Source organism: Octopus sinensis, linkage group LG1, assembly GCF_006345805.1.
Source record: "Octopus sinensis linkage group LG1, ASM634580v1, whole genome shotgun sequence".
Taxonomy (NCBI): Eukaryota; Metazoa; Mollusca; class Cephalopoda; order Octopoda; family Octopodidae; genus Octopus; species Octopus sinensis.
The window spans coordinates 91,550,110-91,577,486 of record NC_042997.1 but is presented as its reverse complement, the minus strand read 5'-3'; the positions used below and the strand labels follow the sequence as shown (position 1 = coordinate 91,577,486).

The following is a 27,377-nucleotide window of genomic DNA, read 5'->3' as shown; positions in this document are numbered from 1 at the left end:
GCAACTGAGTAAATATATGTACATACACATAACTAATTCACAGTTGTAAAATCTCAGTTGAAAATATCATCATCTACAAATTACATGAATATAAAACAACCATTTTTCCATGCTCACATGGATCGGACATTTTGTACAGCTGGATTCACTTCCTGTTGCCAACCTTCACCTGTTTCCATGCAAGGTAATATTTCACCATACCCACACATGATTACCTGGAAAACTGGAAACAAAGAACACCTCCTGCATGACAGTGACACTCGCTTACAACTATTATCTGATGTCAAGGTGAGGAGACAGTAAAACACACACACACACGCGCGCACACACACACACACACACACACACACACACACACACACACACACACACACACACAAACACACACACAGGTCTAGTTTGACCTGGAGTAGTAGCACCTGTCAGGGTCCCAGCTATGGGTCAATTAGCATATTGGGACTTGCCTACTTATGCATGTGAAGGCTTAATCCAATGGATCCAGTTTTCACATGCATAGGTAGACAAACCTTCATGGCTCAACAGAGGGAAGGCAATTGCAGCAACACATTGTGAAATGCAGAGAGCAATATGAGGCATGTAAAACATTTTGGTCATTTACTGCATATGTCTGCATCCCTAATTATCTTGACCTGATCTTGCCACTGGATTGAAGATGGTCATGGTTGAAAGAGTAAGGTTGACAGTGCACAACTCTTCACTTTAAAAAAAGTCATTGCACAAGTCATCAGTCATCCTCAAGGATGACTAGATGGTCCTTGTCACTCCAACACATGAACACAAATACATGCTAAGTACACCTAGGCATCTATCACATCTGTATTGCCACTATATGTCTTATGTACCTATTACATGCATTAACATATGTAGAAACCTAAAATAAAGTCCAAATTCAAAATTGAAAACTAGAGAACATCTTACTTGTGGCATGTTCATATCATCAATGAAAATCAAGAGTCGTTTGCCTGGAGGAGGGCCATATGTATCCTTAGTCCGTTTTTCCACATTTGCTTCCAGGTTCCTTTGTACATCAAGGGATGTGGTGCGACTAGAGAAGTTCATATTTAGCAACAACTGAAAAAAGATATGAATGGAAGATAGTTTGCAAACACCTTATATCATCTTTTACAACCACTACCATCATGACCATGAGGAGGCCTAATTACTGTTGCTTGACCTACTACAGATAGCAGCCAAACTGTGCTTAAATCATACTCTACTCTTAAAAAAGAAATTAAGGTCACATTGGAAATAGAATAAATATGTAAAATGATAGGATGGTATGTTAGTTAAGGCTCAAATTTTGTACATGAACAAACAACCACAACAGCTAGCTTCCCTCTCTCCATCCCAAAAACTTTTTGTTAATAATAATAATAATAATAATTATTACTACTACAACTACTAAGATGGCAAAGCCTGGCACACCAAGCATAATGCTTAGGAGCATTTCGTCTGTCTTTATGTTCTGAGTTCAAATTCTGCTGAGGTCGACTTTGTCTTTCATCTTTTCAGGGTTAATAAAATAAGTACCAATTGAGGACTGGGGTCAATGTAATCGACTTAACCTCACCCTTGAACTTACTGGCCTTGTGCCAAAATTTGAAACCATTACAGCAGCAGCAGCAGCAGCAGCAGCAGCTGCTGCTGCTGCTGCTGCTGCTGCTGCTGCTGCTGCTGCTGCTGCTGCTGCTGCTGCTGCTGCTGCTGCTGCTGCTGCTGCTGCTGCTGCTGCTGCTGCTGCTGCTGCTGCTGCTGCTGCTGCTGCTGCTGCTGCTGCTGCTGCTGCTGCTGCTGCTGCTGCTGCTGCTGCTGCTGCTGCTGCTGCTGCTGCTGCTGCTGCTGCTGCTGCTGCTGCTGTGCTGCTGCTGCTGCTGCTGCTGCTGCTGCTGCTGCTGCTGCTGCTGCTGCTGCTGCTGCTGCTGCTGCTGCTGCTGCTGCTGCTGCTGCTGCTGCTGCTGCTGCTGCTGCTGCTGCTGCTGCTGCTGCTGCTGCTGCTGCTGCTGCTGCTGCTGCTGCTGCTGCTGCTGCTGCTGCTGCTGCTGCTTCTTATCCAAGGCAGCAAGCTAGCAAAATTGCTGTTAGCATGCCACACAAAATGCTTGGTGGCATTTCCTCTGGTTTTATGTTCTAAGTTCAAATTCTATTAAGGTCTACTTTGCCTTTCATCCTTTCAGGGTTAATAAAATAAGTGCTGGTAAGCACTTCAGGGATGTAATCAACTAGCTCCCTCCCACAAAGCACAAGTAGGAGTTACATTAGAGTACTGTTCTGGGACAGTGGCCAACATACCAACATCCAAAGATGCATCCTCAAAAAAAGATTCCCTAATTGACAAAGATTTACTCACCAACACTGCACAGTTGCTAGTTCACAAACATTCTTTTTCTTTTATATGTCTCTTCTTCCACAACTATAATGGATTTTAATCCTTTGAACTAACAACCTGCATATCACTTCCCCTTCTTTTCTCCTACACATCACAAATGCCACATTTAAACACCTCCCACAATCTGACTCCTCAGAACTTCACTTCTCTAGAACCTATCTCCAACTAAAATTTTCCTGCAAATACAAAGCTACAGAATTCCAGTCTGAATATCAACTATATTTTTTCTTATTTGTGTGGGAGGGTCTGCATAGGTAGAAGACACTCCTCCTCCCCTCCCCTACCCCTCATCATCATCATCATTATCATCACCACCACTACCACCACCACCATCATCATCATCCCCCTCTTCCTCTTTTCCCTAAGCAATAGAAAAATATAGTATATTACTTGTACTTATCTTACAACTCCAGAAGAATGAATTGTAACATTTGAACTCACCACAAAAAAGTAATGAAACTAACTACTGAATTACATTGAACCTGATGATTTACATTTTCTGATATCTGTTGATAGTGATAATAATAATATGACAATGCAAATAGTGGTAGTGATAATGGTAGCAGTGTTGGTAGTCATTATCTGTATTTGTCTTTGCCAAAATTCTCAAGAAGATGAAGAGAATTATGATCAAGCTTTTCTGTTTGGTGCTACTAGCCATCACCATCATCACAATTTTACATCCAGGTTCCCCCAGCCCCACCTTATCCCTGTGCTCACAGCATCTTGCCATCAATAACAGTCCTTCGTTAACTGGCACACACAACAACAAAGAAAGTCACCAATCGTTATTGTTGTATCTATCATACTTTAATGTTAACAAAAACGTTAATAATGATGAGGGGGAGGAAGATATTTGAAAAACATCTGTTACTCACGTGGGTGTCAGTATCTAGGGACCTCAGAAAGTTTGATATGCTTGCAGTTTTTGATGTACCTGTCTCTCCAACAAGAACTACTGGTTGTTTGATATCCACCATCAGCTGAAGCAACCAAGTACAGCGGACAGTATCAACAGTAGGCACCAATATTTCCCTAAATTTTACCATTGGGTTATGAATGTACTGGGGTACTTTCTTGGACCAAGGGATCCATTTTCGTTTCTCAGGATCAAAGAAATATTCATATAAAGTACTTTCTGACTCTGGGATTTCTCCTGTAAAGATTAACAGTGACATTTTAGACAAGCCATTGTTCAGAAAAGTGAAATTTGAAGAGCTCAAAAATATAGTCAGAATTTACTGACAATGAATTCTTCATCTCTCTTTACATTCCTGAACATCTTATTTTATGAAAGAGAAGTAGATTTTTATCTGTCTGTCTGCCACAACATCTATTAGAGGGAGGGAAAGAAGGGAAGTAATGCTAATGTAGTTTTAGAAGGGGAGGAGAAAATGTTTTTGTTGAGAAAGAAATACAGTGTGTGTGTGTGTGTGTGTGTGTGAAAGATAGATAGATAGGTAGTGTTGTCACCATAGTAACTAATAAGCTTTGATTAAAAACATGGGAATTTTAAATGCAAGTCTGTCAACACAACATAATACAGTTTCAAAAAAAAAGGATTTCATTCTATAACAATGTAGGTAGTTATTTTTTTTTATTGTGTGTGTGTCTGTGTTTCTGTATGTCTTTTAACATAGAGACAATGCAATACAATGCAACACAGCTTCAAAAAAGAGAAACTAACTGGCACTATATAACAATATAGCTAATTACTCTTTCAGTCATTTGAGTGTGTGCATCTGTGTGTTTCTATATGACTTTCAACATAGAAACAGTGCAACACATACTTTAAGGAAAGATTTTCACTATAATGACAAGTTGCCATTGTTGTTGTTGTTAGTGTTAAGAGAGAAATACAGTGAGAGAGAAAGAAACAGAGAATGTGTGTGTGTGTGATAGATAGATAGATAGATAGATAGATAGGTAGGTAGGTTGTTATCATTATAGTACAAACTAAACTTTCACTATATAACAGTCTATTATCAAAAGAAGGTATGTGCATGATTAAGAAATATTTTTACCAGTAGTGTTGTGACACATAAAGACCTACTTTCAATAAATAGTTACCAATCAAAACATGCCATTATTTTACTTCTACTACAGCTATTTCAATGGTTCCTTACCACTTAAACTACTTGCTGAATGCTATTTTTAATTATTGAACTGGTTTGGAATGGCTATCTTTCTGAATTTCTCTCTAAAACCCTATACTTAATATTAACAAATTATTCTTTCCCAGAACTGCGTATCCCTGAAACTATTTCCTTGTCTATTTGTTTCTGCAACTACTACTTAGCAAACATTAGACTAATATCAAATCTAACATCCTTATGCAGTTTTCCCATTTTCACAGCTAATACGGTTCTTATCTCTTCTTGAAATTACAAAATATTAAAAGAAATCCTCTTACCTGCTTCTGCCGAATCACCGTTTGAAGAACATGGTAAAGAAGCAACACCTTTTACAAAATCATCAAACCTTGGTCTGTGATCATCAATAACGCAAGCACCAAGTGACCAATACAATGCTAACAAAAAGTAAGCTTCCAAAACATCAGTATTAAGTACTTCCTCAGTTATGAGAGCATCAAGCAATTTCGTCAATTGTTTGACCTATAAAAAGATAAGTCATAAAGTCAGCAACTCAATAATTTTTTCAAGTCATACTTTTTTTAAGGTGTGGCTGTGTGGTAAGAAATTTGCTTCCCAACCACATTGTTCCTGGTTCAGTCCCACGGCGTGGTATCTTGGGGTGGGGGGGAGGGTAAGTGTCTTCTACAAATCCTTGTGAGTGGATTTGGTTGATGGAAACTGAAAGAAGTCCATCAAATATATATATATTATATATGTGTTTGTATGTGTGTGTGTGTGTGTGTGTGTGTGTGTATTTATGTGTATGTGGCTTTGTGTCGGTGTTTGTCCAGCCACTATCACACTTGACAACTGATGCTGGTTTACATCCCTGCAACCTAGTGGTTCAGCAAAAGAGAATGATAGATTAAGTACTAGGTTTACAAAGAACAAGTCCTGGGGTCAATTTCTTCAACTAAAAAAACCCTTTAAGATGGTGTTCCAGTATGGCCACAGTCAAATGACTGAAATAAGTAAAAGAATAAAAAGAATAAAAAAAAAAGAATACTTATGATAACATGGTGCACTGCCTTAGGTGGATAATGTTTTGTATATTTTGTAACTGATCAAACATGTAACAGTTCATATGACATCATTGGCATTAAAGTAAAGATATTTACTTCCTCTATGCCTGCTTCATTTAGCTATCAGAATATATAATCAAGAAGTAAGACTCATAGCAGCAAGGGAAGTGTTACATTAAAATCTTTCATAATTAAAACTTTCATATTCCAGGTCTTATGTAATAATTGCTTTGAACTTAACACTCAAGGAAGATGTTATTGATTGCCTCACAGCAAATGAATTACAGTGGTTCAAAGTTCAGATCTAAGATTAATTGGTCACTACACTGAAGTTTTCAATAAGATACTATGGTTTTTTACATACAATTTGGTTTGCTGTAAATGAGGAGTCAATTTCAGGAAAACTGAATGATACATTTTAGTGCCATTCTAAGATGATCCTTATTCATGTAGAGAAAGGACTTTTACCAACAGAATGTAAATAGATATAATAAAAATTATTTAAATGGGGGGGGGGGGGTCTTCTTAATAAATACAAAAGTTTAAGTTCATTATGATCGAATGGAATGTAACAAAATGATATTAAAGAATATTTTGCGGTCTATCATTGGAATTTGAACACTACATTTACATCAATTTTGAAAACAAACAGTTACAAATGGGTACTCTTCTTAACAGCAATTAATGCAATGGAAAATAGCTATTGATTTTCAACTAGATAGATAAATTGAAGCAAGTAGAATAGCTAACTTAAGGACTCAACACAATTCTACAAGATTTTATTTTATATATTTTACAGACTTAAATTCAAAACTTTGAGGCACCAAATTTAAGACACTTCTTAAGTATCTGGCCTAATTCACTAATTTATAAACCATTTAAAATATAGTGATTTCTTACAAGTAGGTACGAGGAGAATTTCACTGGAAAAGGGATATTGACTCTACAGTATATTACTGCTACTAGATGTAAGTAGTCAATTTTGGTAGGATAATGGAAGATCAAACAAGATATCATGACCTAACTAGTCTGGCTCACTGCTGACAGTGGAACACAAAGATAAGCTATGTAAACAGAAAAAGAAAAAGAAATTTTACCATATTAAGATTTGTCTGAGGAAGGATAGTTTTCAGTCTTTCCACAGGTTTTCCACTTGATAGTCCTTCAATGACTAGCTCAATACAAGCATTAACATATTTTACATAAAGCTGCCTGAACTCATCTCTCATAAACTTATTGGTCTGAGCATTCAGCCATCTATCCCAAAAGGGTTGATAGCCTAAGTTTTTCGGGTCAACATAAACCATCCCACAGCGAGAAACAGTGGCCGGGGAAGCATACTGTAAGTCATATACCTATAATAACAGGGAAATCAGAAATAGAAAGGACATATAACATAAGCAGTAAATATTAGTAGTTCAACATATAGAGATAAGATCTTCATAATCTTTCAAATCACATCAACACATTGCACATTGTATCCTATAATTTAAGTATCACTCGTATCACTCTGTTTCTCTGCATTGACAAAACAAGGTACATTTATATATATATATATATCATACACACACACACAATTTTTTAAATAGCAGATGCTGTAGCAGGCAAAGTTGATGAAGGCATCAATGGTTTGTGTCCCTATAGTGAAATAAAGAATACTTTGCTACAAATACATATTGATATCTAACTTAGGTACAAGGTCAAAAATTATGCGCTGAGAGCAGTTGATCCAGTTAACCCAGTACTTGACTGGTACTTGTTCTATTAAACCTCGGAAGGAGGAAAAGCAAAGTCAGCCAAAATGGAATTTGAATTCAGAGTGTAAAGATATACAACAAAATACTGCAAAGCATTTGGTTCATGACTCAACCAATTCTGCCAAGCAATCACTCTCTCAATATAGTTACATATTAAAAGTAGTTAAAGCTGAGAGCTACCAAATTCAGTAACTGCTTTCAATTATTCTAATGGACTTTATCAGCAACAACAAAGTATATAAAACACAACCAAACATCACACACAGCATTACTACGTCACACAGAGGATAAACGAAAATTACTAATAACCCTTCCACGATGTTTTCAGCACATATAACACACTAAAGGGGAAAACAAAAACAGTTAAATTACATTCATTACAGAGGGACATAATGTATTGTTTGGATAATACCAGTCCTGCTTTGGTTCTCAATTTCTCATAGCATATAATAGACTGAAAAAAAAATCTAAATTGCACACTGCCTGATAACACTCATAAACCAGAAAATACACAAAACAAAAGACTATCTAGATATGTGAGAGGTATAAATGTTTTCATTGCAAAATCTAATCTACACAATCCCTGCTATTGCATACTGAATTACCCCCAAATATCCAGACACACCAACAACAATCCCAGAAAACTATTATTTCACCAGCTTAAAAACAATGTTTCATCCATCTAATCCTTAGTAAAACAGCAAAAAAATTACACACCCAAATATATGCACCATTAATGTTCTGATTCCAGTTGCTGTGTTAGCATGTACACCCCCTGAAATAAGCACTAAAGGAAAACAACCATCACATTTTCGTCATGTCCACATTGCTCATCATGACTGTAGCTACCACTAGGGTCTACACAATTATGAACCAGCAAGGGAACCTCAACATGGCTGTTCAACTTGCTAAAAATAGCAACCCCTTGAGTTACACTCAACTTCAAAAAATACATATTTCAAGGACACACTGCATAATGTAATACTAGATAAACTCTGCCTGAAAAAACAGGATATGGTCATGACTGGAATGCTTTTGTTCACAGGTCTGTTCAGTTAAATCTGAGCTAGGGCAAAACAAAAACAAGAAAAAGAAGAACTTGTACCTGTATACAAAGCATTAGACAACTAATGATTTACTAATATCTACACACACATACACAGAAACATTGGAGGATAGACAGGACTCTTTAGTTAGACCAGGGTCTACCTGTCTACAGTTGGTTATACTACCAAATGCAACCATTTCACACAGTAAAGTAATTGGGGATAGGAAGACCATTCAGCTATAAAAATGGGATTAATGAATGGAGGAAGGGCAGACACAGCTCCTTGATCCTACTACAGATAGCTTTTATAATGCTGAAAGCATGATGAAATGCACCAAATCTATGCTGCAAAGTAGTTGGTGATAAGAAGATCATCCAGTCATAAAAACCATATCAAAAATGATGTGTCATATACAACATCAGTGTGTTGGTTGTGTGTGTGTGTGTGGGGGGGATTTCTTTTGCAGTGTGTACCATATGTAAAGATTCATGATGAATGATGAGACATACTGAAATTTGTTCAATCCATATCAGAATGGGAAAATATATGAATAGATGAATGAATGATGATGATATTGATGGTAGAGGTGGTGGTGGCGACATCAACAATGATGCTGATGATGTTGATTCCACTGATGACCACAATGATAATACAAAGTGTTAGACATACTTCAAAAAGGAGTGCACATTGTTTCTGTAGACGTATACGTTCTCCATTAGCCAGCGTAAGCAAACGGTTGTCATCCATTACAGAGTTCATATTTTCTACCCACAATGCATCAACATCTCCATCAAACAAGATGTATTTTCGTTCTTTTTTTTCTGAAACTTTATTGATGTCTCTGAAAATATTTGACAACAATCCATCGGTCCAATCACGTGTGCTGGGGTCCAAAATACCATATAGATCAATAACACTGCGATCCTTGGGGTTTATTATAAAAAGTTTTGTAGGCAAGCCAAGTCTGTAATCGTTAAAGAAGAAAGGTATTAAATAACAACAAGTATGATCACCATTCAATAACTTTAATTACGTTTAATTCCATTTTTTAGTTTCCGATACTAATTTCTTATCACATTGTTCTGAAGTGAATTTGCTGCAGACAAAAAGCTCTAGTCAATTAACCCTTTTGATACTAACCTGCATGAGACCACCCCAACTTTTATGACATAAACTTACTGTTTTAAAGTGGTCTGAATTATAGACTTCCATCAAAATTTTATGCTAATTTTTTCCAGACCTCAGCTTACTAATTAGAAAGTTATTTTACTAAATTCTTCGTTATTTTAAAAATTAATTTAAACCAAGGCAGCATATGTTAACAGAAATATGGTAACAAAAGGGTTAAATCAACCATAGTATATTACTGGTACTCATCAACTAGAGTTAAAGTCAATTTTGACAGGATTTAATCTCATAATAATGAGATAATTTGATGCACACATATGTAAATGTGAGTGTGTGTGAGTGTGTGTGTGTGCATGTGTGTGTGTGCGTGTGTGTGTATGCTTCGAACAAGAGTTTTTGCTGATCGGAACATCCGAACCGAAACCAAACTCATGATGTACAGGGCAGTCATTATTCCAACCCTCCTTTATGCATCCGAAACCTGGACCCCGTATAGTCACCACCTGAAAACGCTCGAGAAATTTCACCAACACTGTCTTCGGAAGATCCTGGGAAGACAGAAGAACTAACGTCAGCGTGCTACAAGAAGCAAAAATGACCAGCATCGAAGCCTATGTCATCAAAGGCCAACAAAGATGGAGCGGCCACGTGGTTAGAATGACTGACGAACGACTTCCCAAACAGATCTTCTACTCCCAACTCAAAGACGGCAAGCGTACAAAAGGAGGCCAGAAGAAATGCTACAAGGACTCCCTGAAATCGAACCTCAAAAAGTGTGACATTGACTTCACCAACTGGGAGGAAATGGCAAAAAACAGACCACTCTGGAAAACCGCCATCCATGAGGGAACGGCGAATTTCGAGTCGAAAAGGTCTGCAAAGCTGGAGGAGAAAAGACGACGACAGAAGGAGCGCCAACAACAACCACGTGCGACTCTCCCTTCCGGCACTAGATGTCCGCACTGTGACCAATCTTTTCGAGCAAGAATTGGTCTTATCAGTCACCTGCGGACTCACCAATAAATTTGCGCGAAGACCATCATCCTCGACCTTGAGGGATTGCCATAGTAGTAGTGTGTGTATGTGTGTGTGTGTATGTGTGTGTGTGTGTGTGTGTGTATGTGTGTGTGTGTGTGTGTGTGTGTGTGTGTGTGTGTGTATATGAGAAAGCAATTTTCAGAAGGACCAAGAGACCAATGGTAAGAGAAATGTGTGGTGTGAAGCTGTTTAACAAGAAGAGGATTGAGGACTTGATGGAGATACTGGGTTTGGAGGAATCAATGGAATGGCTGGCAAGGGTGAATGGAGTGTGGTGGTATAGGCATGTATTGAGAAGGATGAGGAGCATGTTCTGAGGAGGGTGCTTGAGTTTGAGGTAAATGGACCGCGAAAGCAAGGTAGACTGAGGAAAACGTGGAGGGGGACAGGTGGGGAGGAGATTGGGAGGGTTAGCTCAAGAAGGGAGGATACCAAAAACTGGGCAAGATGGTGTGAGGGAAGTTGCTATGGCATTGAGGTAGTTCTGGCCACCCCCCGTTAACGGGAACAAAACTCGGATTTAAAACACTGGATAATGATGATGATGATATATATACACACATACACACACACAAGTAAAAGAACAAATAAACAGTATATTAGGTTTAAACTCCGGAAAATAAAAAGGAAAAGTCTTTTACATTTTGAGCATATGTTTCTTTACAGAAAGAAAAATGAGGAGACAAAAAAAGTGGTGTGAGAAAAGAACAATGTGTCTCAATTAGATGGTCACTGAATGTGTACATGTGTGTCTTGACACTGCATGATTGTGTGTGTGTGTGTGTGTGTGTGTGTGTGTGTGTGTGTGTGTGTGTGTGTGTGTGTGTGTGTGTGTGTGTGTGTGCATGTTTATTTTCAGCTTCTGGCTTGCAAATCCACTTACAAAGCCTTGGTTGACCTAAGGCTATAGCAGAAGGCACGAGGCATGCAGTAGGACTGAACCTGAAACCACGTAGTTGGGAAGCAAGCTTCTTAACCATGCAGCCATGCCTGTGCCTTCACATTCATATATACTTAGATTTGTGTGTGTGCATATAATCCTGCAGATATGTATGTATATTAGGGTTTGGCTCACAGTTGTGAGTTCCATTCCTGGTGGCACATTGCATCCTTGAGCAAAACATTATTTGATGTTGCTCCAGTCCACTCAGTTGGCAAAAACGAGTTGTACCTGTATTTCAAATGGCCAGCCTTGTCACATTCTGTGTCATGGCAATCTGAATCTTCCTGAGAACTATGTTAAGGGTACACATACTAGAAGAATGCTCAGTCACTTGTATGTTAATTTCATGAGCAGGCTGTTCTATTAATCAGATCAACTGGAACTCTTGTTGTTGTAAAGAGCATAGTGACAGTTTTTTTTTGTTTTTTTACATATATTGGTATAAGATATACAGATTGGCAAAAGAAAATTAATGCTAACCAGTATATCAAATAAAAATGTATAGCATTTATTCAATCTATGTTGTGCAGATACATCTTTATTACTTTTGAAATTTAAAATGCAGTGACACAATGATTATACTATTGGAAACCTATAACAAATGTTGCTGTTATTCCCAAAATGCATGATATAAATAAATAAATAAATATATATATATATAATGACCCTACTAATTAAAGTATTTCATGAAAATGTTAATAATACAACTTCTGGCTGTACTCCATTAGTGCTATTAACAACAAATCTCATAAACACATTTATCTTAACAATCATTCAAGAAGAAAACAGAGTATAAGAGATGTCAGATGTTGTATGCAAGGGAGAAGACTGTGCTGGTTTGGTCATGTGGTTCATATGACTAAGGACAGCTGCATAAAGAAGAGCCAAGCTCTAATTGTGGAGAGTACTTGTGGAAGAGGTAAACCCATGAAGGCATGGAACAAAGTGGTGAGAAAGTATCTTTGGACACTGGGCCTCAATGAAGAAATAACAAGGGACTAAGAGATGTAGCAATTTGCTGTACTTGATAAGACAAGTGAAGCTGAGTAAAATCACTGCCTTCCACACATACAGGCTTGTCTCTCAAGTACCAGTTCCACTTAAAAAGCATTTGTGCCAGTGCTGCATTAATGTATCCATGCCAGAGCTGTGTAATCACACCCATGCTGGTGGCACATAAAAAGCACCCAGCACACTCTGCTAAGTAGATGGCATTTGAAAAGGCATCCAATCATAGAAACCATACCACAACAGAGAGCTGGAGTCTGGGCAGCTCCATGTCAAACCATCCAACCAATGCCAGCATGGAGAGCGAACATTAAATGATGATGATGATGTTGATGATTATGAGGTGAATTCCCAAGAACTTGATGGGATGACATTGTAAAATTAACTAAAGATGAAAGACTTATTGATATGTAAACAACTTCCTTAATCTTCACAACGATGTCAACCACCAAGATAAACATGATTTCCAAATTTTCTGTTAGTATCAAAAAACATGAAAATTAAAATGATTCAAGATATAGATGTGTATGTACATATGTTGCACACACAAATAGTAACCTTTTTCAACTGTCTCATTGGTTTATTTCTTGTAGTTAATGAATTGATTATTTGTTCTTTAAATAAAAAAAAAGCTACAGTAAAGTTCCCACATCAACACTCTCCAATCTCAACCATCACCTTTTCCCTTTTGCCCTCCAATATTTCTGTCAAAATAATAGAATAAACCTACCTTGTTTGTGCATTAACCAATGCTTTGATAACAACAGATTTTCCACCACCAGTTGGTCCTACAACCATTGTGGTATGCCGAGTCATCATAGTTTCATAAAGCTGAACAACTTTATCAACCTTTAAAGACAAGTATAAAAATATTGTAAAATAGTGATATCACTAAATTTCTATCCAGTGCAAACATCGACATATTTCAACTTTATCAAACTTTGCAAAAATAATGATTCACATTTGAAGCAGTATTCCAGTTTTAGGCACTTGTTAATAGTTTTAGTACATGATTCAACAACTGCAGGTCACTCTTTCATCACTTTTCTATGATTTCAAAACAACCAGATTCTACTACAATAATGTATTTGTATTAAAATTTTTGTTAATTAAATCAAAATTTTCAATCCACCTGAAACTATTTCTAACACTATGATATAAACTTCTAGTTTTAAGTTGTTCATATTTAAATTAAAACTGTTACTCATAACTTTACATAAAAATCCTTTTTGCTAAGATATATTCTAAGTTCATATGTAAAATATTTCATAAGAAAAAAACTAGTCATGAATAGGTTAAGGACCATTCAGCTCATATAATACATACTATATTTTCCAACATACAAGTCAAATTTTTGGGGTCAAAAATTCCATCTGAAACGTAACATGATTTGGCAAGATAGTGATGACATTTGAATGCTTACACTACATTTGCACTATAGACTATGTGACTTGTATGCTGGAAAATACAGTAACACTATAATGGAATTAATTTGAATTTTAGTGCAGTATCTTATTTTTAAATACAAGCATCTCCTCCTGCTGCATCAAGGAAGTGTTGCATTCTTGAAAATCTTGCTATAACATGGAGTTTCATAACATGAAACCTATTCTACAACTGATTTTGATGTAAATCAATAAACTTAGAAGTCAACTAGACTTGCTACCCAGCATCGCCAGGTAAAGTATTCACAGAATTGTTTGTAAAATGGGAATTCATGGTACTTATGCATGTATATATATATTTAACCTAACTTCTAGACTTATTTAATTGGAACTATCCAAAGAATAGTAATCAATTTACATGAGTAAAAGCATTTTTTAAACAATTTTTATCATGAAAATCACCTATTACTTTTGTTTTAAAGTGAAAGAAAAGAGAAAGTGAAAGATGTATGAACATGTATATGAAATGGACGTGTGTGTGTGAGAGAGAGAGAGAGAGAGAGAGAGAGCCACTTACACATACATGAGACAACACGTTCAGCCACTCACTCTCTCTGTCACATGCACATGCACATGTACATACAAAAAATATGTAAGCATATGTATTGATGTATGTACACATACATGACAACACACCTCTTCACTCACTCTCTCTCTTTTTCTCTCCCTCTCTTCCTCTCTCTCTCACTCTCTCTTTCACACACACACACATGTCAATTTTATAAACATGTACATACATCTTTCATTTTAAAACAAAAATAAATAAATAAAAATATTTCATGGAAATTAATGAACTCCAGATGATGAAATTGCATTCAGTTAAAAATATTTCTAAATGATTAAAATATTGTGTATGTCAAAAAGTCAACGTTTTTTGTCTTTTTCTTAGAGAGCACGAAAACTATGTGTGTGTATATGTCATAGACAGCAGACGTGGGTTTGTGTCAATTGACACACCATGACATTCATTATATGTGTGAGTATTCTGTATGTGAGTTGATGTCACAGAAGTCATGTTTTTTTTCTGTCAAGAAATAACAAACAAAAATTGTGTTTAATCGTTTAAATAGAGGTCCAAATATCACAAAAATTTGAATTTTACTGCCAAAGGTAAGTATGAAAATAAATTTGCATAAGAAATTAAGATAAAATATACTATTTCTGGGATATTTTGGGTACACACAAACATCTCTAGAGTTTTAGTATTATTGAGATGAGAAAATACACTTTGCATTACAGCATTTCTAATAACTACTAAATTTTCATCAATGCAATACTTCTATAATGTGAGGATGCTCTTCACCTGCTGGGGTATAACAATAAAATTCTTCTCTGAAAGAACTTCTTCAACTGCACCGTTGAAATCAGGATAGCCAACACGAGGACAGTCCAAACCTGGGAACAAGTCAGAAATCAAACCCAAGAAAAGAGGAACATCTTCAAAAACAAATTTTGGCAAATTCATATCTCTGAGGGCTCTCATCAAAACAACATCCTGAAAGAAGAAACAGTTAGACATCATAAAAGTTTCACATAAATCACAAAAAATAACTTTAATAAACAAGAAGCACTACAGAATCATATTTTAAATAAATTTTATTTTTATTTTTCGTTTAACATTATATAGTTTTGGTGAGAGAGAGAGGGAGAAAAAGAGAGGAAGAGAGAGACAAACAAACTGATAGAAAAAGGCAGACAGATAGACAGGCAGGCAGGCAAACAGACAGACAGAGGAGACATACATACACATGTAAATTTATGTTTTATCTACAGACAGGATGTCTCAGTACTTTGGTTAATATTTGCTAACAAATGTGCTGATATGCAAATAAGAACAGGTACTGCTTCTTATTTATCATATGCTAGTCTCTACCTTTGTCTGGGTAACAGATGAAGTAAGAACTCCTGCTGAGCTTGTAAATGACAAATTAGTTGCACTATAACACTTTTAGTAAACTGATTCATCAATTTAATGTCATTGCAGTTGTTCTTTCTAGAACAACTCCTCTGCTCTTTTATGATGACATTGATGTTATACCAATAATTAGGAATGATGCCCCCTATATTACGTGAATGACTATGCAAGTAATGAATATGCATCCTATTTAGTCAGATATTTTCAGTGTCTCATCAACTCTTCCTGAAGGTCCAGCAATTTGTACTGCTTCAATATCCGTAATACTGTCCGCTATATATAGCTGTTACTTTCTATAGTTGATCCCTTGGTTGGGTTAACTTGAAGCACCTTTCTATTTCCCAAACATTCTCCCCAAGCAGCTATCTTTCATAGTTATATTTCCATGCCTATTCTCACTGCCAGTGACAAGTACACAACATCTTGATTCAAACTGAAACACTATTTTCCAATCTGAAAAATACCTCAAAACTCTGACACTCTTTTCACAGAATATTGGCAAACCTCTTGCAATATGCTTCTCCTCACTCTACATATATCATGATGTGTCTAACTTCTCTTCAAGTTACCTCATATTGTTCCTTTCTCCCCCTTTTCTTCTAATTTTTCTATGCTTGTCTTTTAGCCTTTATAGATCTAGCTACTGTGCCATTCCACCATAATACTACCTTCAGCCAGTCTGGAATTTCTCCACCTAGAGATCTGATCTGTAGCTCACAGCAAGTCATTGCATAGAAACTTCCAGGTGTCTTATATAATATAGGTCTCTATCTTCCTTTTTTCTCATAATATACAACAGCTTGTTCTTTGAACTGTTGCCTGACCAAGAGATCTCTTAGTTTCTAGAACTTTTTTCTTGATTGTCTTTCGTGTCTGTGTAGTTCTTATTCTGATATTGCTGATCACCAGTATAGCTCAGTAATATATAATATACATTCTTCATTGGTAAGAAGCTACTAGTCACAAACAGTAGCCTATCCCAGTTCCTGGTAAGTTGGCAGTCTCTCTGGCTTACATATTCTCCTGATTGAAGACCAATCAGATAGTGGCTTGTTTCCTATATCTAGTATTGCAAATAGTTTACATTTGCATCACAGAACTCCAAGAGCCTTCATTTTACCTTATTCCTCATACCATATCAATAGCCGTTATACACACTAAAATAGCTGCTAAGCATTACTCAACATATCCATGTAAGCCACCAGCTATTATAATATGGTTACTATTAATTATTATCAAGTTCATTTGCATGGAAATCTATTCTATTGTTTGATCAATGAAACTATCTACTCATTGTATCATTGTGTAAGTGACTTTGTATTCAATAAACACTTGTATTCACATGGATACTAAATACATTTGTTACTCGTTTTTGATTCTTTATCATATGTTCTTAACATTATATAGTTTTGGTGAAACTATGTTCTTCATTTCTGCATTCACAGTTAGTTAAAAGTATTTAAATGTATCCTATTTTCAATCTTATATTAATCTTCCAGAATATTAATTGATGTCAGGTACAATAAAATGGCTTATATAATTTTTAGAACTAATGTCAATTCTGACAAAATTATGAAAGTAACTTACTTCAGGAAGATCAGAAGACTGTCGTTTCAGCTCACCAGCCATAACTAAAACTGATTTTAGAGCTCTCAACCCAAAATCATAATGATACTGCTTAGAGAGCTGTTCTTTGGCCAGTTTATACAGGACTGTCATTTTCTTAGCCAATATCTGAAAAGTAATAAAATAACAGATTTTATGTAATCACAGTAAATACCACCATAAAGTTGCTAACTTTAAGTCAACTCATTCACAGACTACTTCACAAGGTAAATGAAATAACAAACAGATGCAAATCCTCTGTCACTATGTTCATTTTTATGGTTGGATCATTTCTAAACAGTTGTTTGACTATTCTAACACCACATGGCTTCTTTTTGATCTGTTCATTATATATATGTATTTGCTTTCATCAGAGAAGCTAACTTCTTGAAATCAACCTTAGCTGAGAAGATAAAGCCATTTAACTTACTAGAAATAGTACTCAAAAATCCTTCAACTCACGCTCTGCCATCTTAGAAAAGGACATATTACAAAAGTCATGTCAGAAAAACACACAAAAAAGATGAATCAATGAGAGAATCTCTACACAGTTGCTCAATCTGGTAGGCACACTCATAATACCCTCCACCATTTTTAAGAAAAAAAAGAATATTTTAGATAATAAAATTCACCAGATACACTATAACTGAAAAAAAAAAATTTTTAATACACAAGACAATTACTACTGAAATATCATCATATCTCTACTTGATCAAGACTGACCAGGTGCTAAATAGTATTAACAACAACAAAAAAAGAACAGATAAAGGACCACAACTGGCATGGCTTTTATCTACCAACCTAGGACAGCAAGCTCTTGAGGTCCAAGGATTTGCTGTAAATTAAAATCAGTGAAATGGCGGCCCTTCATTGATGACTTTTTCTAAAATAATTTACATGTAGGTGCAGGAGTGGCTATGTGCTAAGTAGCTTGCTTACCAACCACATGGTTCCGGGTTCAGTCCCACTACGTGGCATTTTGGGCAAATGTCTTCTATGGCCTCGGGCCGACCAAAGCCTTGTGAGTGGACTTGGTAGATGGAAACTGAAAGAAGCCCATCATATATATGTATATGTATGTGTGTTGTTGGTGTGTCTATGTTTGTCCCCCGCAACATCGCTTGACAACCGATGCTGGTGTGTTTACATCCCCATAACTTAGCAGTTCGGCAAAAGAGACCGATAGAATAAGTACTAGACTTACAAAGAATAAGTCCTGGGGTCGATTTGCTCAACTAAAGGCGGTGCTCCAGCAAGGCCACAGTCAAATGACTGAAACAAATAAAAGAGTAAAAGAGCAAAAGAGTAAAAGAGTATGTAAATTAATTCCATTGCAGGGCAATGATTTCTGCAAAGGGCATCACTGATTTCTGCCCCATGTCCAAAGAATCAAAGTAAATGCATTGGTAGCAATAATCCAACAACAACCAGCAGCAGCAATTCCCACTGATATTCAGCTAATTCAATATAACCAATTTCTGGTATACTTACCTTAGCCATTAGAAATCCTTCAGAGAAAAGCATAATCTCACATATTTGCTGCAGATCAGGAACAATAACAACAACAGGACGAAATAATGCCTTCACTGATTCAGGAAGTTCAGTACGTCCAGCATATCCAGGGTTCATAGTGATGAAAATGCCAACTCTGGGATCAAGGCTAATTTCTTGTCCTTCAAACTGGAAAGAAAGAAAAAAATTGCAATGCAATATCTTTACTTTGTACAACCCAATTATTATAAAGTGCCATTGTGTACTGGAGCCTATTCAAGTTCTTGCCATATCAAGTATGCAAATATTTCATACACATATATTTTGGGATAAGAAAATTAACCAGCAGAATTCTGTTTTAAGACTCGATATAACCCCTCATAACATTTTCATTTTTTGGAATTTTCAGAAAATTTTTGAAAATTTGTTCTACACGGGAATTCATACAATTATGTGAAAAAAATTTTGTTTCTAATTTTTTAAACACACCACCACCACCATTATAAATTCTAAAATTTCCACTCTTTTTTAATTTCATTTTTGAAAATCAGAATTAAAAATATGGACAGGTGCAGATATGGCTGTGTGGTAAGAAGCTTGCTTCCCAACTGCATGATTCTGGGTTCCGTCCCACTAAATGGCACCTTGGGCAAATGTCTTCTACTATAGCCTCAGGCTGACCAAAGCCTTGTGAGTGGATTTGGTAGGCAGTAACTGAAAGAAGCCCATCGTGTATATGTATATATATATATATATAATATATATATATATATATATACACACACACACATATATATACACACACACATATATATACACATACACATATATATATATATATATATATATATATATATATATATATATATATATATATATATATATATATATATACATATATATATATGTATGTATATATCTATGTGTGTGTGTGTCTTTGTATCTGTGTTTGTACCCCCATCACTGCTTAACAACCAGTGTTGGTGTGTTTTTCATCCCTGTAACTTAGCAATTTGGCAAAAGAGACTGATAAAATAAGTACTAGGCTTCAAAAAAAACAAATCCTGGGGTCAACTTGTTTGACTAAAACCCTTCACGATAGTGCTCCAGCATGGCCACAGTCAAATGACTGAAACAAGTAAAAAGAAGTCCAAATTTTTGGCTTAATTCCCAGCATTGGACCACTTTTGGGTGCATCATCATTCCATTAAATGTGTTTATGGGAAGAGAAATATTGAAAGACATCAATATATGTCAGAGTGACAAAGAAACAAGGAAGGTATCCGGTAGTCGTGGGATGTGCAGAAAATAATAGCTAAATCACCCTTAAATCACACAAATTTTTGTTTTCATAATTGTATGAATTCCACTGTGTAGAACATGAATTTGCAAAAGTTTTCTGACAGTTCAAAAAAAATAAATAAAAAGTTATAGGCTACTTAAACCAGAATTCCATCAAATAACTTTTTCTTGAACCTTTACTGATTCAGGTGTAAATAAGTTTGACAGTATGTAAGAATGCTTGAATTAAAATGGTTAGCAATTTACATGTGTGTGCTATAACATCAGAGAAGTAGCTGGTCATCATAGTATTTGTCAGATAGTTGCTAGCTTCTAGATACTGTCATGCTGCTGTTGCTCATATCATGTTGAAGTATCAATAGTGGTAGAAACAGTTTAAGGCTTTCAGCAAGAACTGAGAGCTAAAGAAAGTATGATGTATTTTGGTAAAAATTTAGGTTGCAACAGACAATTGACCTCTCACTATTATTTATTAAGTGTGGGGAAGAGGGCTGGTTGATTACATTAGCCCCAGTGCTTAACTGGTACTTATTTCATCAACCTCGAAACGATGAAAGGCAAAGTTGACCTCAGCAGAATTTAAACTCAGAATGTAAAAACAAACAAAATGTTGCTAAGTATTCTGCCTGTGATGCCAACTCATTCTTTAACAGTAATAATAATAATGGTTTCTTATTCAGGCACAAGGCTACCAATCATAAGCAGAGGGAGCTAATCAATTAAATCAACCCCTGTACTTGCCTGGTGCCTTATCAGCCCCAGAGGCATGAAAGGCTTAGCTGACTTCAGGAAGATTTGAACCAAGAATGTAAAGTGCCAGAATAAATACTACAAGGCATGTTCAACAGATTCTATCAATCCACCACCGTTTATGCCAACATATTGCCAATGCCAACACCAATGCTAACAATGATAATCACATTTACAACTGCCACAATTTTTATTATGCTACACATTATTCAGTGGATTAGAGTTAAACTCCAAGTCAGTGAAGTGCATGGCCTGTTTGTTGATTAGCCCTAGGTCAGTCCTGATTCAACAAACATGTGTTTAAAGGCATTCAGTAAAAAACCATGCTGTCTTTGTTTCTACAAACATTTAGGACTTCATTATCTAAAGTGCTCTTTCTTTTTCAAGATGGTGATAAGTGTAATTTAGGGGAGATTAGGCAACTATTACTAACAAACAGAGTAAACATATAAGGCTCTCTTGTTGATTCATGCAAGGCCTAGTTTCAATTCCTGATGATAACTATTTCCCTTTGTGTCACTATTGCATTTAAGAAAGGTACAAATGTCACTTAATCTCATTTCTCCTCCCATAAAAGCCTGAGTCCCTGATGTCAATGTAAGAAATGTATGGTGTCAGTCTCCCTTTAACAATGTAGAGGAAAATAGTTACACTGGTCTCTGTACAAAGCAATAAATGAGAATATTGACAAATATGATATTCTTACATGGAATTTCTTCAGTTTTAGGATCAGGGCATTCTGAATGGTTTTCATTTGGGTTGAAATAACAGAGAGCACAGAAGCTTCAATTCGGTTAAATTCATCAAAGCAACCCCAAGCTCCAGATTGGGCAAGTCCTGACAAGATTTTGCCAACAGCCTGAAAAGAATACAGAGAAAGATTTTCTTATATAAAGTGATTGATTTTTCAGTGTAGGCCAATGCTTAACTAGAGATGACTCCCCAGAGTGTACTCAACTCCTATATACAAATTTTCTCACCATCCTCTAATTTTGTCTCCTTTCATTACCTGAACTGTATCTCACACACAGATCCACTTTGCTTAAACCTTACCTCAGAAACTGAAACTCTTTCTGACAACATTTCAACCTTGAAACAACCTGCAGAAATTTAAACTAAGAAGCAAACATATCAAGCTTATCAGACTAACACTTTTCTTAATCATAGGAGGAAGTACAACGGCTGTGAGCATGGTTCTACATGATATCTACACAGAGCATTATCTCCACAGAGATAAAAGCCAAATTTATCTCTATCAATGAATTTACATCTCACTGAGGGACAAGTTCATTGACAGTTAAAGGTAAATTCTTAGTCAAATGGATCCTGAGAATTCGCCTTTTGTGAGTAAACATTCAGAGGTAGGTGCAGGTACCATACCTAACCCAGTGTTATTCCAGTAGTTTGGTAAAGCTGAGAAAAACACACACATACACACATGTACACACTCATACACACAATATAGTCATTTACTTAGTTCACTCTTTAAAGATCCGCATTCAAATCTTGCCAACAAACTTGAGATAAAAAAGAAAATGAATAAGTAAGTTATAAGAAATTAACCTTAAAGTCCATCCCTTCACCACAGTTGGTTACGACACAGAGAAGACCCAGTGCTTTGGCAAGGTCTTTGGTTGTTTCTGTTTTACCAGTTCCTGCAGGGCCAGCAGGAGCTCCTCCCAATTGCATTGATAAAGCCTGAAATATAAAATTAGCTTAAAGAAATGTTCTCAAATATGAAATTTTCTAAGTTGTACATATTTCTAATCATCATCATCATAATGTTTATTTTTCCATACTTGCATGGATTGCACTTGTCTTCTTCAACAGAGCATCTTGCCACATGTTGTGGTTCTTTGTCAGCTCCTTTGTGAGAATCAACCTCCTGAGATCATCCTTCACCTTTTCTTCCCATGTCTTTATCATTCTTTCTCTTCATTACACAATTGTTGGTCTTCATATGCAACCTATGTCCATACCAGTCTCTCTCTAACACATTACATTGATTCCGCTTATACTTATTTTTTATATCAGTGGTCTGTGTTCCATCACTCATACATGCAAACATATTATATTCAGTGAAGCATGACTACTTCATTTTTTTCCAGCCTTCAGACACTCAATGCTCATGTTTTACTTCATATTACAAGCAGTATACACTCTACCCTTTGTTTGTTGAGAGAACCCTTTCATTACCAGTACAAATAAGTGCTCTTTAAGCTTTGTCAGCTCTTTCTTTATTTGGCTACTATGCTTTCATAGTACCTCCCTCAACTGTTTAGTCATCTAGGTAAGAAAAGCTATCAATTTCATGGTTACCTATATATTAATAGTTACTTCAATGCATATGTATGTGCTCCTACTCATATACTTGTGATCCCACTGCTTTTCATGTGCACCCATAATTTACTTTGGCCACATCATATGATATTCCTTCCTACTCATTTTCTGCACAGCAAGTATTGCCAGTTTCCAGATAGCTGTAGAGACCTGTCTTTCTTGCTAGCTAAAATATTCCTAGGTTTACTTTAAGACTTCTCAATTCTAGACTTTGCTTCTACATTTGGAATTTCATTACTTATTCTTCATCAGATTCCATTGTGTGAACAAACTCATTGGCTTACAGATATTCCCATGGACTGCCAGAAAAACCTCTTCTATTGTGACATAGATTTGTTATAAACAAGGGAGAGTTAAGAGTTGACCCTGATGGACTCCTATCTATATACTAGGTGCAGGAGTGGCTGTGTGCTGTGTACCTTGCTAACCAACCACATGGTTCCGGGTTCAGTCCCACTGTGCAGCATCTTGGGCAAGTGTCTTCTGCTATAGCCCCGGGCCAACCAATGCCTTGTGAGTGGATTTGGTAGACGGAAACTGAAAGAAGCCCGTCGTATATATGTATATATATATGCATGTATGTTTGTGTGTCTGTGTTTGTCCCCCTAGCATTGCTTGACAACCGATGCTGGTGTGTTTACGTCCCCGTCATTTAGCGGTTCGGCAAAAGAGACCGATAGAATAAGCACTGGGCTTACAAAGAATAAGTCCCGGGGTCGATTTGCTCGACTAAAGGCGGCACTCCAGCATGGCCACAGTCAAATGACTGAAACAAGGAAAAGAGAGAAAAGAGAGAGAAAATACTAAATTACTCATTGGATTTATTACTAACTTTTGACTTACTGTCATTTTCAACTAACCATTCATTTATGCCTAGTTTGTTTTTAAATGCCACAAGACTACAGAGCATACAATGATTACAAGTCCTATACCAAGCATTCATTTACTACAAGTCAATGAATGCTAGGTATATTAATTTACTCTTCACTAAGAATTCCTGAAATTGTCTCATTAGGTAAAAAAAGCACCAGTGATACCCATCCTGGCATTAAACTGAAATGTATCTCATTTAAGGTACCATATTTGCTAGCATATAAGATTACCTTTTTTAATTTTAAAATCTATCTAAACAAAAACTCCCCTACTTCTAATGCAGTCATATTACGGGTGAAGGACTAAGTGTCGTAGGCTGGAAGCCAGATAAGCATAAGTTCACTAGGAGGAGCACTCCGTTGGTTACGATCAACAGAGCAGCATGCTTGTAAAATTAACGTGCTAGTGGCTGAGCACTCCACAGACATGTGTACTCTTAACATAGTTCTCAGAGAGATTCAGTGTGACAAGGCTGGCCCTTTGAAATACAGGTACTACTCATTTTTGCCAGCTGGACTGGAGCAATGTGAAATAAAGTGTCTTGCTCAAGGACACAACATGCTGGTGGGAATCGAACTGATGATCATACAATCATGGGCCAAATACCCTAATCACTAAGCCACACACCTTCACTTAAGTTCACTAGACATAGTAATTGTGCAATGAATTGTATGTTGTGTAGAATTCTAGAATGGTTTCACAAAACATTCAATCCAAAAAATGAATAGCAAACCTGAAAGTTCCAAACTTAATATTTTTTTTGCTGTTGATTTATAAAATGGGATTGAAAAGAAGCTGCTGGATCATTGTCTGGTGAAGTAGAATATGCTCTAGTCACTCATTGATTAAGTGTGTAAGTCATTCTAAATGACTGGTATAGCAGTATCATTATCATCTACTACAAGAAGAAAGGAGATACGCTAGAACAGACAGCTATAAAGATATTGAATGACTGGATCTACTTAGGAAAGTAACTGGATGGTTTATAGCACAACTTATTAGAAAGAAAATTGTCATAGCTCCTGGCGTATAAGAAACACTCTTGCTTAAGATGCAGTCCCAAGTTACAACTATATATTGTGGTAAAAAGAAATGTAGTATGTTTCATTATATACTTATTGAAAGATCTTTTAAAGTGGTTTTGTAGGGGGAAAATGTACAATTCTGTGCATTATCAACCACCTCACCAACAACAACACTGAACACCTTTTTGATCTCCATGTGTCTAACACACGTGGACATGCCTACAAAGTCAGAAAACAACACATTGTATGCAATGAAGAATTCTTTAAAATGTTTCATTTGGAGTTTAGAAGAAAAACATTGCAGATGAAGAGAAGCAGAATCAATGTTATGCATTGGTTCAACTGGGAATGAAGTACAATAATGAAAATATTATTAGGTTGTCCCAAAAGTTCGTAAACACTTGCGAAAATTGAATTTTTACTCACCAAGTACTAACAAAAACAATAAAAATTATTCCTCAAAATAAAGACCATTATTTTCCAAGAATTTATACGAACTTTTGGGACAACCTTATAAAATCCAGTTTTTTTCTTAATAACTTACAATGGAGCTATCTCTTTTACTTTATGGTTTGAGTGTGGCTTATTTATTGGAAATGGTGGGGAGAGAATATGTACTTGTCTTTCTTAAGACCAAAAATGTATTGATATTGGTACCTGTTTCCCTGATTTCAACAATCTTTTATTAGTATAAAACTTTGATTTGCAGAGAGAAAAAGAGGAACAAACAGAAAAAAACAAGAAAAGCAAATGAAATGAGGTGAGAAAAGAAGAGAAGGAGCAGCAGAAAGAGAAGTAGCAGAAGGAGGAGGAGGAAGAAAATTATAAGAAATAGAAAAACTCACCTGTGTTAGAGTAAGATAGATCCTGTCAGTTAATGGAGTGATAACCAAACGTCCATTAAGGCCCATATATTCATAACCATAACCAAACTCACCAGTGCATTGTCGGACAACAAGCTCATCCGGTTCGCGTATCCAATAGAATCTTAGCTGACTCTCCCATTCAAATTCTCGAGCATCAATAATACTAATGAATACAGAAAAAAATCATGTTAAAATAACCTATTGTTACAAGTTTAAATTAGCCACTACACAGAAAAAATTATTAATATTAGTACCAGGGTTTTTGGAAAATCTGCCCAGGACTGTTAAACAGAAAATTCTATTTTACAAAACTATTTTTTGGCTTAAATAACCGCCCACCTATAATAAGTACCCATGGGCAGTAATATGGAAGTAAAATGTTTCACCCAGGAAAAACAATGATATTCTCAAAACCATATTTATTTTATATAATTCCATTGAACTTCTATCATTTCAGTTATCAGATATATAGACATAAAGAAACTCAAACAGCCTTAAAAGATGTAGCATATTAAAAAATATTCTGAATTAAACAATGGATCTATTAGGAAATATTGAAAAATAAACTGTTGAAAACATGAATAGAAGCCTCGTATGAACAAATAATGTCCTTAGGCATTTATGGTAGGATAAAAACCAAATAATTTCAAGTTAAATGCCATGAATTTCTTCATTTGTTGCTTGGCCATAATTCACATCAGAGCAAATTTCATTTACTTGTATCTCATCTTCAATTTTGTCATTATGTGCATCTGGTGCATTTACCTCAAGGCAAAACAAAATATCTTGTAAGCGTGAGTTTAAGAGGCTGTGTTCTACAGTCTGTCCACAAGGAGCAATTCCACAACATTCAAAAGCACGCTTTATAGTTTCTTTATTTAAAGTGGCAACAGCTTGGGTCACAAAGTTCACTATCTCTTGATAAGGTTTTTTGCGATATCCTTTATTTGTATACTCCTTTTGCCATTTGAAAACCAATTCTCCCATTCAGCACAAAGGGCTTTCTTGACAGGACCAATAATTAATACATCTAACGGCTGCAAGTAAGTTGTTGTTTTAGGAGGTATAAGTTTAAGAATTGTATTCCTACATTTGAACACTTCTAGGAGCTCTGTTTTCTTGTACACTGAGCATTCATCCATGAATAGCACTGAATTTTGAGCATGGAATAGTTGTGCTGTTCTCTACCCAAACACTTTGTCAGCCCACAGCTGCATGAGTTCATATGTGATTTATCCCCTGTTAGAGACTGTTAAGTAAATATTCTTTGGGACCTTG

The 27,377-nt window shown here is 36.0% G+C and overlaps 1 protein-coding gene across 1 annotated transcript in view; it reads right to left on the bottom strand.

Annotated features, from left to right (window-relative positions):
• LOC115209933 (dynein heavy chain 10, axonemal-like) overlaps window positions 1–27,377 on the bottom strand; it is a 188,621-nt gene that overhangs the window by 90,832 nt on the left and 70,412 nt on the right. The window contains 12 exon segments of the mRNA XM_029778568.1: window positions 940–1,092; window positions 3,286–3,563; window positions 4,821–5,022; window positions 6,662–6,919; window positions 9,040–9,334; window positions 13,218–13,336; window positions 15,236–15,427; window positions 17,435–17,581; window positions 18,944–19,132; window positions 21,702–21,854; window positions 22,559–22,693; window positions 26,079–26,262. Of these exon segments, the coding sequence (XP_029634428.1) occupies window positions 940–1,092; window positions 3,286–3,563; window positions 4,821–5,022; window positions 6,662–6,919; window positions 9,040–9,334; window positions 13,218–13,336; window positions 15,236–15,427; window positions 17,435–17,581; window positions 18,944–19,132; window positions 21,702–21,854; window positions 22,559–22,693; window positions 26,079–26,262 (2,305 nt within the window).